Here is a 17047-nt window from a genome sequence, read left to right on the forward strand (position 1 = left end):
CCATTAGTTGTATGTGCATCTTTTTTTTTTTTTTTTTTTTTTTGCGGTACACGGGCCTCTCACTGCTGTGGCCTCTCCCGTCACGGAGCACAGGCTCCGGACGCGCAGGCTCAGTGGCCATGGCTCACGGGCCCAGCCGCTCTGCGGTATGTGGGATCTTCCCAGACCGGGGCACAAACCCGTGTCCCCTGCATCGGCAGGCGGACTCTCAACCACTGCACCACCAGGGAAGCCCTATGTGCATCTTTTTATCTTATTACTGTGTATGGTGCTGAGGGAAATATAAGGAGATAGTAGGTATTTTCTCTGCAAAGAGATTATAGGCCAGTAGAGATAGTATTTCTGAGGGTGAACTCCTTACCCCCTTTGTAGGATGTATTATTGTACCTTCAGACTCAGAAGAAGAACTTGTTTAAAATGAGAATTAAAACAGTGAGTGAATTTGTGTGTGTGTGTTTCACATTGGCAGAAATAGCAAAACATCCTTAGTCTATAAGATTGATCATCTTTCCTTTCAATTTTCAGGCCCTTATTTTCTCTAATTGAAATAGTTTCTAATCTCTGCCTATTTTTGTTTACCATTCATAATAACTGCAGAATAACCTTCGGTAGGTAGGGCTGTGGTCTTGTTGCTCCTTTTTTCAAAACCAGGTTAGACTGTCATGATTTGGGCCAACTGTTTTTCAGTTAATCCCACTTATTCTTCAAATAGCACTTCATGATGAATTATTTGTTTAGCACCCCACTCCTCAAATCCAAAATCAAACCCTAGTGTGATGTTTTTCCTTTGAACCTGCATAATATTTTGAGTCTTTGATAGGGCACTGGTATTTTACTTAGGGGTATTTGTAATTGTTGAGCTATTTTACACTTTCTCCCACCCAATGAAGTGTAAGGCCACCAGTGGGTAGGAATGATGCCACTTATGTCACACTCTTCCCACAATATACATTCTTACACATAGTTTCATAGATGTTCAGTAAATATTTGGTGTATAAGTAACTCAAACCTACAGAATCAGATTATGATGTTTTGAGCCCTTAACAATAGTAACATCTTGTATTTATTAACTTTTTGAATGACATCACAGTTCATTTCATCCTTACAATCACCCTTTGAGTGATTTGCTAACCAGCAAAGTTGAATAAAGTCCAGGGACGTAAGAGGGGAGAGTTAAGTCCTCTGGTTATCAGTTTACTGCCTTTTCCAAAAGAGGGTGCTATTGGGTAAAGTTTCTTCAAAGTGAGCTGCTCTTAATGGGTTTTACTGGTCTGCTCTAAATAAGAATTTAACTGGATATTAAAAACCCAGGAAAGGCTATTGCAATATTTTGTATGTAATAATTGTACATTAAGGAGGTACCTCAATGACATAAGCCTGGGTAGATATTCTGTAATTCTCTTAGGGATCTCTGATTTGGGACAGGTGTAGGGGTTATTATATTTAATGTAAGCAGAAAGAAAGATGACAGTAAAAGATGGGATAATCTTTGGAAAGTTGTGAGTTCACTAGGATTGTGAGTGCCAAAAGCAAGGGTGGGGGTATCATAGAATCCATTGCTTGTTGGGTTGGAGCTGGACAAAATGACTTCCAAGATCCCTTACAACTTACAAGTGTATGATAAATTACACCTTAGAGTTTTAGCCTCGAAACACAAAAGTTGCAGGCTATTTTAAAATTTTTCTTAAGCTGACATATCTTGTTTAGCCCAGTTCTGTGTTTAAAATGACTGCCATTTGTTCAAAGTCACCTTCACAGGAAGGATGATTGAATTAACAAAAGCAGGGAGAACGAAGATCAGAGGAACTCTTCAAGTTTCTTTGAAATCTAACTTGAATGTAATGCAATAAAATGTAGGGAAGGTCAGATTCATAGAGACAGAAAGTAGAATGGTGGTTACTGGGGGGAGAGGGGTTTATTGTTTAATGGGTGTGGACTTTCGGCTTGGGAAGATGAAAAAGTTCTAGAGATGGATGGTCGTGATGGTTGTACAGCCATGCGAGTGTGCTTACTAGCACTGAACTGTATACACATAAAAATGGTCAAAATGGTAAATGTTATGTGTATTTTACCACAATAAAAAAAACATAGGGAAGAGATTTCATCTTGTTAAAGTATCTAAATACTTTGAATATAACTTGCATTTAGTGCAGTAAAATGTAGGGAAGGTATTTCATCTTGTCAAAGTGTCTAAATAGATTGAAACAGTTTGACTTTTATTCTTTTTGTTTAAAGCCGTCAGGCCAGTTTACAGGTAGAGTCATTGCAGGAACAGTTGGACGTGGCATCCAAGCAAAGGGATGAAACTGCACTACAGCTTTCCATGTCTCAGGAACAAGTAAAGCAGTATGTTCTGTCACTCTCCAACCTGCAGATGGTCCTGGAGCATTTCCAGCAAGGTCAGTTGTATGGCCAGTCTTTCATTGAAGAAGAGTTATTGTATGGTTGGTTGACCCTTGAACAATGCATGGGTTATTAGGATGCCTACTCCCTATGCAGTTGAAAATCCATAACTTGAGTTCCCCCAAACTTAACTCCTAATAGCCTACTGTTGACCAGGAGCCTTATTAATAACATAGTCAATTAACACATTTTTTTGTATGTTATATGTACTATATACTGTATTCTTAAAATAAAGGAAGCTAGAGAAAAGAAAATGTTATTAAGGAAATCATAAGGAAGAAAAAATACATTCACTATACTGTATTTATTGATACTATAAGTTTATGTCATCTGTTTACAAGATGAATTGTTTATTAGTACCTACATCAGTATTCTCTTATATGATAGAAAACACTGTAGATACTATACATATTACTAACACTAGACCTCAAAAATGAAATGTGTGAAAAAGAAATTCATATTTAGGTATAATGATTCGTGATTGATAATGAAGAAGTAGCAATATTATTGCTTTATGATAGCCTAGCCTTTACACTAATGAATGGTTATAAAATTTTTATGGTATACAGTAATATAGTCATATTCATTATATAGTACTGGAAACATTGTTACTTTTTTTTAAAAACCGCTTACTTGTGATGATAGACTGATATGCAGTTTCTCCAATTACAAGAGAGAGGGGCATACCTTATAGTAATGTGATTCTTTGGAAGCAAAATTATAAAACAGTAAGAAAACTAACATATTGTTAAATTTATATTTTCACTCACCTTCTGCCTATGTTAGGATAGACTAGTATCTATATGTATTTCAAGCATTCGTGATATAACCGTTTTCTTAATGTTTTTGATATTTCTAGTCTATGTGGTTCATCTGCTTTTTCAAATTGTCTCAAATCTCCAAAAAGTTTTTCCAGTATCTTTACTGCAAAAAATCTACATATGGTGGACCCATGCAATTCAAACTTGTGTTGTTCACAGATCAGCCGTAGTTTTGGGAATTTTGGCTTGAGTGCTATTTTAGATTAGGCATAGGGAAATCTTTGAAAGGTTACCCACTTGTAGGGGGAGAAGATAAGTAGCCATCAACAAATTAGACTTTTTTTTACAGTTAAGAATAGAGAACATAAACTGTATATACTAATTATTTAAAAAAATTTTTTTAGTGTCATATTATGAAACTTTAGTTAAGGCGAGAGGTGAGGGAAGTATGAGGGTAACATAGTAAGGAGGATCACATGATAAAGGGGAATACAAAGGAAGAGAGAGGCACACATGTAGAAAAAAAGATAGGGGTTGGTTGGTTGGTTGGAGATTGAATCCACTTCAGAGAGTTAATCATCAGTAATTACTCTCTTTTGAAATATTGATTAATTTGTTCTTAGCTGTTCATCTATACTTGAAGGTAACTGCATTTTTCTAGTTCAGGTGGAAAGTACTTTTCTAGGCACATAGTAATAGTGACCAGAGCACACGTACCCCGATAACCAAATATGCTTTTTCACATCTACCTCCCATCCTCAGATTTACCCCCTTTAGATCATTCACCCATCCATATGTCAACTCATACATTCTGTAATTACTGGCAATGCATGAACTGCTAGTGCAGGGGCAGGCGGTTAGAGGATGTGAGGATAACGAAGTTGAAGAAGTTATAATTTTGTGCCTGAGCAATACTTTACATTTGTACATACGTACATATCAGGGTTACTCCTGTGGTTGAAATTTTGAATTTTACACATAAGAATTCTCTAGGTCTGCTCTGTATAATACTAGAGTGGACTTGTGTACAAAATGTATGGTACTGAGGCCATAGAGAAAGCTTTGCTAAAGAGGAAATATTTGAGTAGAGTTCTGAAGGGAGGGAAAGTTTGCAAGATGGACAAGGTGGAGAAGGATTTAAGTAGAGGAAAGTGATCTCATTACTTTAATTCTAGTTAACGTCATCACTAAGGCATATATAATTTTCTTGTTAAGACATTTGAACTATTTTTGTTGAATTATTAAAATTTCAAGTGGTTTAAAATTCTAATTTTATCACACAATTACAAAATACTAATGTAACTTTTTTTTCCTCTTTAGAGGAAAAAGCTATGTATTCTGCTGAACTAGAAAAGCACAAGCAACTTGTTGCTGAATGGAAGAAAAAGGCAGAAAATCTGGAAAGAAAACTTGTATCATTACAGGTTGGTTGAAATAATTTACTCTTGTAAATTTTATTGTGCACAAAACAATTACTTGTAGAATTTTTGTCTCGGAAATAATCTCCTAAACAGTTAATTTAGTAAATGTTGTCACTGAGGCATAACAGTGAATAAGATACTCGGGATTTCCCTCATGTTACTTACAGTTTAGCATAGACACAGCAAATATGAGATTTAAATATTTAGCACAGGTGGGCATTTTAGAGATCACTAAAAAAAATTAATGTAAAATTTTAACTGTATAATTTTCTGTTTTCAACAAAATATAATGGGTACTTTATTTCACATGAATTAAAATAATGTGTATTATCCCATTAGATCTTTTTCTTTTGCACCTTAATTCTTTTCTTTTGCTGTATCTTTTTTTTAACATCTTTATCAGAGTATAATTGTTTTACAGGGTTGTTAGTTTCTGCTGTATAACAAAGTGAATCAGCTATATGCATACGTACATCCCCATATCCCCTCCCTCTTTCTGCTCCCTCCCACCCCTCTAGGTGATCACAAAGCACCGAGCTGATCTCCCTGTGCTATGCAGCTGCTTCCCACTAGCTATCTTTTAGTGTATGTATGTCCATGCCACTCTCTCACTTTGTCCAGCTTACCCTTCCCCCTCCCCATGTCCTCAGGCCCATTCTCTACATCTCTGTCTTTATTCCTGTCCTGCCCCTAGGTTCATCAAAACCATTTCTTTTTTTTTAGATTCCATGTATGTTAGCATACAGTATTTGTTTTTCTCTTTCTGACTAACTTCACTCTGTATGACAGACTCTAGGTCCATCCACCTCACTACAAATAACTCAATTTTGTTTCTTTTTATGGCTGAGTGATATTCCATTGTATATATGTGCCACATCTTCCTTATCCATTCATCTGTCCATGGACATTTAGGTTGCTTCCATGTCCTGGCTATTGTGAATAGTGCTGCAGTGGTACGTGACTCTTTTTTTTTTTTTTTTTTTTTTTGGCGGTACGAGGGCCTCTCACTGTTGTGGCCTCTCCCGCTGCGGAGCACAGGCCCCGGACATGCAGACTCAGCGGCCATGGCTCACAGGCCCAGCCGCTCTGCAGCATGTGGGATCCTCTCGGACCAGGGCACAAACCCACGTCCCCTGCATCGGCAGGTGGACTCTCAACCACTGCGCCACCAGGGAAGCCCTACATGACTCTTCTTGAATTACGGTTTTCTCAGGGTATATGCCCAGTAGTGGGATTGCTGGGTCATATGGTAGTTCTGTGTTTAGTTTTTTAAGGAACCTCCATACTGTTCTCCACATTGGCTGTATCAATTTATATTCCCACCAACAGTGCAAGAGGGTTCCCTTTTCTCCACACCCTCCCCAGCATTTATTGTTTGTAGATTTTTTGATGATGGCCATTCTGACCCCTGTAAGGTGATACCTCATTGTAGTTTTGACTTGCATTTCTCTAATGATTAGTGATGTTGAGCATCCTTTCATATGTTTGTTGGCAATTTGTATATCTTCTTTGGAGAAGTGTTGGTTTAGGTCTTCTGCCCATTTTTTGATTGGGTTGTTTGTTTGGTGTTGAGCTGCATGAGCTGCTTGTAAGTTTTGGAGATTAATCCTTTGTCAGTTGCTTCATTTGCAAATATTTTCTCCCATTCTGAAGGTTGTCTTTTCGTCTTGTTTATGGTTTCCTTTGCTGTGCGAAAGCTTTTAAGTTTCATTAGGTCCCATTAGTTTATTTTTGTTTTTATTTCCATTTCTCTAGGAAATGCATCAAAAAGGATCTTGCTGTGATGTATGTCATAGAGTGTTCTGCCTGTGTTTTCCTCTAAGAGTTTTATAGTGTCTGGCCCTACATTTAGGTCTTTAATCCATTTTGAGTTTATTTTTGTGTATGGTGTTAGGAAGTGTTCTAATTTCATTTTTTTACATGTAGCTGTCCAGTTTTCCCAGCACCACTTATTGAAGAGGCTGTCTTTTCTCCATTGTATACTCTTGCCTCCTTTATCAAAGATAAGGTGACCATATTGCACCTTAATTCTTTAAAATATTTTTCTCTTTATTATTATGCTGTATTTCATGCCTATAAATATTATATATAAGAAATAAATAAAGTGAACCCCATGAAGAGACACCACAGTGACTTGCCTGTTTGATGTAGGATAAACTTTTCTGAGTCATAAGTAGACTCTGGTGATAGCTGGTGGAAAGTAATAAAATTTATGTATCTGTCATTAGAGGTGAATATGCTGTTTAGGCATATTAATATTCTAAATAATTGAAGACATACTTCCATAATGTTTTAAAATTTTTACTAAAGGTTGAGTGACTGCAAAACAATATTTAGATAATACGTATAAAATATAAGAATAGCGATACAGCAAATACCCACGTACTCACCACCCAGTAAAAGAATGTCACCCTTTGAAGTTCCAAAAGCACCCCTCCACACCTCCTCTCCTTCTTACCACCTTTTATGTGTTTTACCCCCTTGTTTTTCTTTATGGTTTTATCAGACAGATTTGCATCTTTTTACAGTACATTGTTTGGTTTTGCATATTTTTTAACTCTGTATGAATGGAATTCCGAACTGTGTGTAAATGGAATTCTTCTGAGGCTTGCTTTTTTTGCTTAGTATTATGTTCATGAGTTTCAGCCGTAACTGTGTAGTTACTGTGTTAGAAGGTTCATTATTTTCACTGCTGTATTCCTTGCATGAATATGTCATTTATTTACCCATTTTCCTGATAAAGGACATTTCCCTTATCTGCCATACAAACAATGTGGTTATGAATTTCCTTGTTTATATCTCCTGGTGCACATGTATAAGAGTTTCAGGTGTGTATCTCAATTGGAATTGCTGAGTCATGGGATATATATGGGCAATTTCAATTTTATTAGATTTGGGGGCAGATTGTTTTCTAAAGCACTTGTGCTCATTTTCTCCTACCAGTGGTACTAAGAGTTCTTGTTCTACATCTCGGCAATGCTAGCATTATCAGACTTTTTTTAAGTGTTTGCCAATGTGGTAGGTGAGAAGGGCTATCTTATGGTTTTAATTTGCATTTCTAGTAATGAGGTCAAGCATCTTTTAACATGTTTATTCACCACTTGTGCTTACTTTCTGATTAGCTCATTAACACATTAAAAAGATATTTTATTTGACGCTTTTGTTTTCAGTGGGACCAAAATATCTAGCCGGTCATACTGTTAGAAGTTCAGATCTTCTTTTTATTTTTTTATTTTTTTTTTTTTTCCAGATCTTCTTTTTAAACTAGCTCTATTTAAAAATTTTTTTAATGTAATATATATTTAGAAAAACAACAAAATAAATCAGAAGAAATTAAGAGGGAATTAGTAAAGATAAAAGTTGAAATTAATGAAATAAAAAACAAAAAATGGTAGAAAGAATACTGAAATCTAAATGTTAATTTTCAAAAACGTCTTAGTGTAGTTTTTTTAAGCTTTAATTGTTTCTTAAATATAAATGCTATGAGGTTAACAAAGTCATTTGAAAGTTTTTAAAAATTTCCTTTACACTAAATTTAATCTTGTTGATTTTGTTTAAAATTTTTTGTTTCAGTCTCTCTCTGTATCAGTTAAGGTTCAACCTGAGAAGCAGAACCAGTAGGATGTGTGTGTGTGTGTGTACACATATGTACACACACACACACACACACACACACACACATACACATATACATTGATGTATGTACCATATATGGTTACCTATGAGATTTGTTACAAGGAATTGGCAACATTGTGGGGCCTGGCTAAGCAAGTTCACATCATAGGCTGAAACTCATAGGCATGGGCCAAAGCTGTTGTCCACAGGTGGTCAGGAAAAAAAATCACAAGCAGGATGGACTCTGTGGGCATGGGCTGAAGTTACTGTCTACAGGTGGAATTCCTTCTTTATGGAGAAACCTCAGTCCTGATTTCAAGGAGTTTCAGCTGGTTCAATCAGGTCCACCCTGATTTTCCAGGATAATGTGCCTTCCTTAAATTCAGCTGATTTGAGCTTTGATTACATTTGCAAAATACCTTCAGTTTGGATAACTGGGGACTAGCCTATCCAAGATGATACATCAAAAAAGCTATCACACTCTGATTCAAGATGATGAAACTTGACCTGACATTTACATGTGTGAATCCTCTAGAATAGCCAAGAAAATTGTGTGAAAGAATAATGGTAAGGAGGGACTTGCCTACTACTAAATGTCAAAATAGAGCCATAAATCAATACCATATTGACTAGATTAGTGGAACAGAAGGAGAATCCAGAAATGGAGCCCAGGTTATATTTGAGAATTAAATTTAAAACTAAACCCTGGGACTTCCCTGGTGGCGCAGTGGTTGAGAATCCGCCTGCTGATGCAGGGGACACGGGTTCATGCCCCGGTCTGGGAAGATCCCACATACCGCGGAGCGGCTGGGCCCGTGAGCCATGGCAGCTGAGCCTGTGCGTCTGGAGCCTGTGCTCCGCAATGGGAGAGGCCACAACAGTGAGAGGCCCGCGTACCGCAAAAAAAAAAACCCCAAAACAAAAAAAAACTAAACCCTGAACTACTTTCAGTTCAGTGGGGAAAAGGGTAGGTTATCTAATAAACAGTAGATACAACCGACTGTCTGTATGGAAGAAAATGAAATTGGACCCCTATCTTACACTATATACAAAAGTAAATTCCAACTGTATTAGAGCAAGGATTCTCAACTGGGAGTGGTGCTGGAAATCTGGGGGGTATTTTTGGCTGTTACAGTGACTGTGGGTGGGTCTTCTGGCATTTAGTGGCCAGAGGCCAGGAATGTTGAAAGAACTCCTGAGAAATACTATTTTAAAGATATAAATGTTAAAAAAGAAAAATATCTTCCAAGAAAATCTTGAAGACCACGTGTGCAGTTCAGGGCAGGAAGGAGCCTAACCTAGAATAAAACTGAAGAATCAAAGTGGGACATGTTTGACTATATTTATAGCACTGATGACAAAGGGTTCATATCTCCTGTATAAGATGCTCTTACAAACTGATGAGAGAAAGACAGCTCAATGGAAAAATGGGCAAGGTATGCAAAGATTTTTGCATAAGAGCAGATCCAGCTGTCCTATTAACATGAAAAATTACTCAAATTCACTAGTATGTATTATAGTTAGAGAAATAAAAATTAAAGTAATAAAGTAATAATGAAACATCACTTTATACCCATCAGACTCGCAAAAATTTAAAAAAAAAACATTTGTTGGGACTTCCCTGGTGGCACGGTGGTTAAGAATCCGCCTGCCAGTGCAGGGGACATGGGTTCAAGCCCTGGTCTGGGAAGATCCCACATGCCATGGAGCAACTAAGCCCGTGCACCACAACTACTGACCCTGTGCTCTAGAGCCCACAAGCTGCAAACTACAGAGCCCGCGTGCCACAATTAGTTAAGCCTGTGTGCCTAGAGCCCGAGCTCCACAACAAGAGAAGCCATCGCAATGAGGAGCCCACGCACCTCAACGAAGAGTAGCCCCCACTTGCCGCAACTAGAGGAAGCCCATGCGCAGCAACGAAGACCCAACACAGCCAAAAAAAACAAAATTTGTTGCTATATTTCTTGACTTTTTGTAGTTTTTATTCTTATTATTGTCATTTTTTTAAACTTTTGTCACCATGTTGTCTTTAAATAGCATTCTCTTTTTTATTTAGTTTCTCTGAAAGAGACATTATTGTCTTGTGAAGTGTGGGTTCTATCTTTGATACTTATTAGTATCAAATGAATTTGCCCAAGGTCACGGAAATACAGCGTCATTAGCTGAAAGGGGTTGATTGACTTTAAGATGTCTTCCAGCCCTGTAGTTTGTGAAATAGTTTTTGCATGCTGCTTTTTAATGAACTTTTCTTCCTCAGGAGCGTTTGGATGAAGCAAATATTGCATTGGATTCAGCATCAAGACTTACAGAACAGTTAGATTTAAAGGAAGAACAAATTGAAGAACTTAAAAAACAAAGTAGGTTTTTTTCCTTTTCCTTTTTCCCCTACAGCACTAGTATTGAATCAGATGTAGTTTCCCCCCATGCATTGGTACAGTCGAGTGAGACCAACTGCCATTAGTCTGTGACTTCCATTTCCATCTGCCATGACCAGTTTGCTTTGATTTGAATCTGGTCCTAGTGAAACCAGAGTCATAAGTTGGCCCTGGCTGTCCAGATAGTTTTCCGGAATATTGAGGCAGTCCAGTTGTGCTGGCTGTCACCCTGTTGACCATCAAAGGGGTTGATTTGACTGACTCAACTTGTCATGGTATATCTTTTCCCTGTTCAGTCCGTGGTCATCCTGCCTAAAGCTGTCTGATATGTTAGAGAAGGCAGTGTTCTCAAGTAAACGAGTAACCTTTTGTGGAGTGAATGTCTGGCTATAACTAGCTGTTTATAATTATAGATGGTGCCTTACATGCAGGCATTCGTCATGTAATTTTGATGCTTATAAATTATCTCATAGGCCCTGTTAATTCCTGAGGGTGAGTCCTGTGCTTAGGATTATCAGTTGGGCCTCAGATAATGAGGTGGTTCGTAGTGCTCTGTTAACTCGTAACTGCTGACAGAGATGGCACGCTCTCATTTAATCTCCCATGTAACAGTCCCCAGGAAGTTGAAGCTATTCTAGGGCTACATTTAGTAGATAATGATTAAAGGTTATTGGAAAGGTGATAGGAACCTAGAAATGTGTCAACTTGAGGTGTCTGGGTTAGGCACAATAGTACCAAGGCATGTAATGAAGTAATTAAGAAGTACCTCCTAACATGAAATAGAGTTAGAAATAGGAAAAAGTAGGAGGTGGTACAGCACAAATACCGTCAGACAATAGAAACGGTGACTTGGACATTACGGAGGCAAGTAGACAAGTCACTGAAATGTGGATACCAAAGGACAAGCTGAGGAAGTTGGCCTAAAACCAGCAGGAGACAGGAGATGAGAGATTGTTAGGAATAAAAAATAATAATAAGATCATGGGAGGCATTGTCCTCAAGAAAATTTGATTCTGCGGCAAATTAGTGCCCAACTAAAAGTCCTCTGTTTGCTTTGTAAGATTTGGCCAGCCTTAGAACTCTAAATGTAATAGAGGGGCTGGAAATGGACAATAAGGGAACAATTATATATTGAGTATCATGGTCATTTTATATAACATATACTGTATTATTTAGTCTTCTCATATTTATTTACTCTCACAAGAAACTCTAAAGTAGGTAGTATTAGTTCCATTTTATAAGTTAAAGAAGCTGAGATTTAAACTGATCTTTTATCCTTGACCAAAGTTCATAATCTTCCCATGTTACTGTATTTCTTCTTGTCAGGAAAACAGTTGTTTATAATCTGACTTGTATTTTGTTCTGTATGTCTTCTTTGAAGATAGGACAGTATCCAGTGTGCTGTGCCCTAAATATTGAAATGGTTGCCCTTACCCGGAGGCAGTGATTGTTGGGAAGATAGTCTAGTTAGGTTGAAAGCCAATGTAACTACAACATTATCTGGAAGACATACGGGCAACCTGGAGGAGAGATACTGAGCACCCAAGGGTTTAGCCAAATAATTGATATCCTAGGGAAGGGCTAGACTAATGAAGGTAAAAAGGCAGTATTCTGAAGCAACTCCTTGGTCTGTGACAAGGTTGCTATATATGTCATGCTACTGTAATATTTAAGTTCATATACCTTTTTAGACAACTACCTGTGTCATTCCCAGTAGATGACGGTAAGATAAAAAATTCTATGACTTACTGTAGTTGCTAAATGTTATCAGAGTCCCTGCACTATTTAGTAAGTTGTTTAGGCACACATTTAAGTCCTCAGTAGTAGAATAATTTTAGATTTTGATTGTAAATGGCAAGGCTTAGGTGGCCTAGGTCCCTATTCATGTAAAAAGTTACCAGTAATAATTCATTGTAAATATATAGGAACTTTGGCCTCGTTTTGTGCAGTTAATATTAGCCACAGAAAAAGCTCTAATTGTGCTTTACAACTGGTATTTGAAAGGGCAGGCGAGAGGCCAGTGTTGCACAGACAGGAAGCGGGGGTAAAGGGACAGACAGTTCTGTTATGTCTTTAAGTCATTCTTGCCATTTAAGCTCTTCTTAACAGTCTGTTTTCTTTTATTACCTAAGTGCTTAATATTGCTTTTAGATCTCTAAACACAAATGTGATTTTATTTTATCAAAGCTGCACTCTTGATTTGATAATATAAATAAAACTTTGATTGGCTTGGTTGTTTCAAAAGAATCACTGTATATTTTCTTTCATAGATCATTAAGTACTTTAAATGTTGATTGATGTTGTAATACTGTACTTTATTTTTAATGCAAAACTTGGCCAGACAGCAAAAATATTTGCCAGGAGAAACAATTTTGAAAAAGACAGATTGGCTTTTGTTGCAAGAAAGTACATAGAGACTTGAATCGTAGAGGCAAAGTATTGTTTTATTTCTAAGCATCTGTAGACGGTCGATGATTAGTTGATATGCAGTTTCAACATTTAGACAATATTAGGAAACTCATTTTAAAAAGTGGTATTTTATTTGAAATGCTTGATTATGTAATTGCCACCAGAGATGAGATGATTCAGTCTGGTCAAACATACGAAAAGGGAGCTATTGCTTATAGCACCAGTATTAAAATAGTAAATTGTTGACGATTTCAATCATTCTTAGAGTCCATAACTGTCAGTGCCATGTATGTGCAATTGTGGTTTTGAGTTCCAAGTATTTACAGGCTTTGTATGAAAAATATGAAGATGCCTTAATCAGGCATTAAATACTTAAGGAGAACTAACTACTTGGCTTCATGTTAGATGCTGTGTGAGATACTAGATAGGATCCCTTTTTTTTTTTTTAAGAAGCTTAGTTAATGAAGTAACACATGGCATAGATACACCATAGGTTCATAGTTTAAGACAGTGGTGCTCAACTCTGGTCAGACAGTGCATATTTAGTTCTCCAAGGATCCCATGAAGGGTTAGGGACATTCCATGGAGGAAAGAAACTTGAGCAGACAGAGCTCTAAACTAGTAGTAGGATTTTATTCCCCAAATGTAAGTAGTTCTTTGTCTTCTCCCCCTCACCCCCCTGACCCACACACCAAGGGAAAGTAACAATGAAAAGAAACCCTAAGATCCTATAGGTTCTATGAGCTTCCCTGGTGGCACGGTGGATAAGAATCTGCCTGCCAATGCAGGGGACATGGGTTCGAGCCCTGGTCCAGGAAGATCCCACATGCTGCGGAGCAACTAAGCCCTTGTGCCACAACTGCTGAGCCCGCGTGCCACAACTGCTGAAGCCCACACGCCTAGAGCCCATGCTGTGCAGCAAGAGAAGCCACTGCAATGAGAAGCCTGTGCACCGCAACTAGAGAAAGCTGGCGAGCAGCCACAAAGACCCAACAAAGACAAAAATTAAAAAAAAAAAAAAAAAAAAGAAAGATCCTATAGGTGCTATATTTTAATAGATAATGTTGGCTGGTAGAAGAATTACTGCTTCCCTTCCTTTTAGAAGTTATTCTTTCAACATTTTACCTGGAAGTGTTCTTTTTCAGTGTAGTTCCAAAGACTTATTTCACATACCATCCTATATTTTATTGATTTTTTTCAAACTTAAGACATTAGTCCTCTATGAAGCAGATAGGACAGTGTCTTTCATTAACTATTCTGAGTTGATCAGAGTTCAGAATTTCTATGGAATTGTCATTCATGGGAAAATATACTACCTGTAGAAACCTGAACCATGAAAAGACATGTTATCATCCTATATTCATGGCCAAATTTAACATTTTGCTTTCACTTATTATTCTCTACCATCATCCTTGAGATAAATTCCTGCTTAAGTGAAAATGATTGGATAAAATTGAAATAGCAAGCCCAAAAGAGTTATTGTTTTGATAATGATTATTCAAAAGGGTGGTAAATTTTATGGTACACCAAGAAAAATAAATTTTCATAAGCAATACAAGTTTAGATTCTAGCACTGGGGAAGTCTTTTGGTCTGTGTGCCAGTTTATAGCCATATCTGAAAGGGCCCCATCACTGATTTTTTCTTATTTTAAGAAGGTTTGGTGACTGCTTTTTAAAAAAAAGTCTTCTGTGAGTTCAGAATGGAAAATTTCCTTACAGTGTTTTTTTAAAGAAAATCTAGAAGAATGTATAAAATAAGCCCCAGTAAACCAACTGTAATAGGAAGCATAAAAATGTATTTTAAAACTACACATATAAAAGACATTTAAAATGTTTTTCATGGAACCGCCTTTATGGTGTTGGATGGTCGAGTTTTTATTTTAAATAAAGACATTCCATTTTCCAGGACACGATTTATACAAGAAAACATATAATGTCCTGTTGAACATAGGCCAGATACATTCCCAGACGCTTTGTTACCCAAACCTTTTGAGGGATTTCTTTATAGATGTTTTTGGCAGAAGTGGTGATTTTAGAGGAAACATATAAGAAATACCAGATGCAGTTTTCTGAATTGCCATAAATAGTTAAAAAATTATTTGTGATGATATAAACATCTGGGTATACTAGAAAATGTCAACATTTTAGTTAAGAAAAAAGCTATGTCAATTAGGTAAATAATTAGGCCCTTTTCAACTTAATGGTTATACTTTTAAATGTATATTTTATTAATTCTTCTAGGTATAAAGGGAAAAGCAAATTATGTAGATAAGAGAATTTTTTGACTTTGTATGTTTTGTGTAGTTTTCCTCATATGAATAATATGAGTAATTCATAACATAAATCATTTATTCTTTTTTGACCTGTGTTCTATTCTCAGATAGTCTCCCTTCCCAGAGAAAAGTCAGTCATTCTTTCATTTATCACAAATTCATTGTTTTGTGCTGTGTACCAAGCACTCAAATAAGTACTAAAGATATGGGACAAGAGTTCTGCCTTTAGGAGGTTTATAGCCAAGCAGGAATAGGGGAAGACTACATGTAGTCACATACATGCAGCAAGCTATTTCAAAAGGAAGAAGCAATCCATTCTACTTCTTGATGGTGGTGAAGAAGGGTAGAAAAGGCTAGTGAAGGGTATACTTGCCCTCACTTGAATGGTGAATACGTACAGTGAAGCAGGCAGAGAGTTGGGGAAGAACATTCTAGACAGAGGGAGGAATTCATATGAAACTGTGTGCCATAATTTGGAAACTGGCTGAAGATCTGGTGGACTAATAACGTGTGCGTGTGTGTGCTGTATTGGTGTGGAGTGCCGAGAAGGCAGAGGTGGGAGTGAGCTGTTGTGTGAAGAAATGAAACTGTAAACAAACAGAAATTGTAAACTGGGGTCCAAATTATAATATAAAGGAGCAACTAGGACTAAGTAGAGACTGTGGTGAATTGGAGAGCTTCTTATAGCGGGCAACAGATTCTCAGCTTCACTGAACTGTTGTTGGGTAGGAATGTGGGTCCAGGGTTGCCAGATCTTCAGGTCTTTCAAGAGACACCAGAAATGTAGACTTATGTGAAATGTTCCAATTTTTTAATGTGACATGTAATTTGAGGTTTTCAAAAAACCCTGTGTGGTCTGAACAAAACATTTCTTTGTATCAGATTTAGTCCATGCTAATTTGCAGCAGAGAGCTTTCAGAAATGGGTTGAGGTTTAGTCTGTAACCTAGAAAGTCTTTGTCATTAATAAATATCAGTATAAGTGTATAGTGATGATGATATTCAGTAAGTGGCAAAATTATTATAATGACTTTACTGCTCACTGACCCAATTGTGGCCCTTTCTTTTGAGATATGGCAAGTCTGTGTAAACCTTTAAAAATTAAATATATAACTTGACTAATAAGAACTGACAGAGGATTAATCCCCCAAATTTACAAGCAGCTCATGCAGCTCAATATCAGAAAAACAAACAACCCAATCCAAAAATGGGCAGAAGACCTAAATAGACATTTCTCCAACGAAGATACACAGATTGCCAACAAACACATGAAAGAATGCTCAATATCATTAATCATTAGAGAAATGCAAATCAAAACTGCAATGAGATATCATCTCACAGCAGTCAGAATAGCCATCATCAAAAAAATCTACAAACAATAAATGCTGGAGAGGGTGTGGAGAAAAGGGAACCCTCTTGCACTGTTGGTGGGAATGTAAATTGATACAGCCACTATGGAGAACAGTATGGAGGTTCCTTAAAAAACTAAACATAGAACTACCATATGACCCAGCAGTCCCACTACTGGGCATATACCCTGAGAAAACCATAATTCAAAAAGAGTCAATGTACCAAAATGTTCATTGCAGCTCTATTTACAATAGCCAGGACATGGAAGCAACCTAAGTGTCCATCAACAGGTGAATGGATAAAAAAGATGTGGCACATATATACAATGGAATATTACCAGCCATAAAAAGAAATGAAATTGAGTTATTTGTAGTGAGGTAGATGGACCTAGAGTCTGTCATGCAGAGTGAAGTAAGTCAGAAAGAGAAAAACAAATACCGT

At 37.1% G+C, this 17047-nt stretch overlaps 1 protein-coding gene across 5 annotated transcripts in view; it reads left to right on the forward strand.

Moving 5' to 3' along the window:
- Window positions 1-17047, forward strand: part of TRIP11 (thyroid hormone receptor interactor 11) — a 67996-nt gene that overhangs the window by 36347 nt on the left and 14602 nt on the right. For all 5 annotated transcript variants that reach the window (XM_059056662.2, XM_067027874.1, XM_067027873.1 and 2 more), the window contains 3 exons: window positions 2236-2399; window positions 4485-4588; window positions 10458-10557. In XM_059056662.2, the coding sequence (XP_058912645.1) occupies window positions 2236-2399; window positions 4485-4588; window positions 10458-10557 (368 nt within the window). The remainder of the gene's footprint in view (window positions 1-2235; window positions 2400-4484; window positions 4589-10457; window positions 10558-17047) is intronic.

This window comes from Kogia breviceps, chromosome 3 (genome assembly GCF_026419965.1).
Source record: "Kogia breviceps isolate mKogBre1 chromosome 3, mKogBre1 haplotype 1, whole genome shotgun sequence".
In the NCBI taxonomy this organism is placed as follows: domain Eukaryota; kingdom Metazoa; phylum Chordata; class Mammalia; order Artiodactyla; family Physeteridae; genus Kogia; species Kogia breviceps.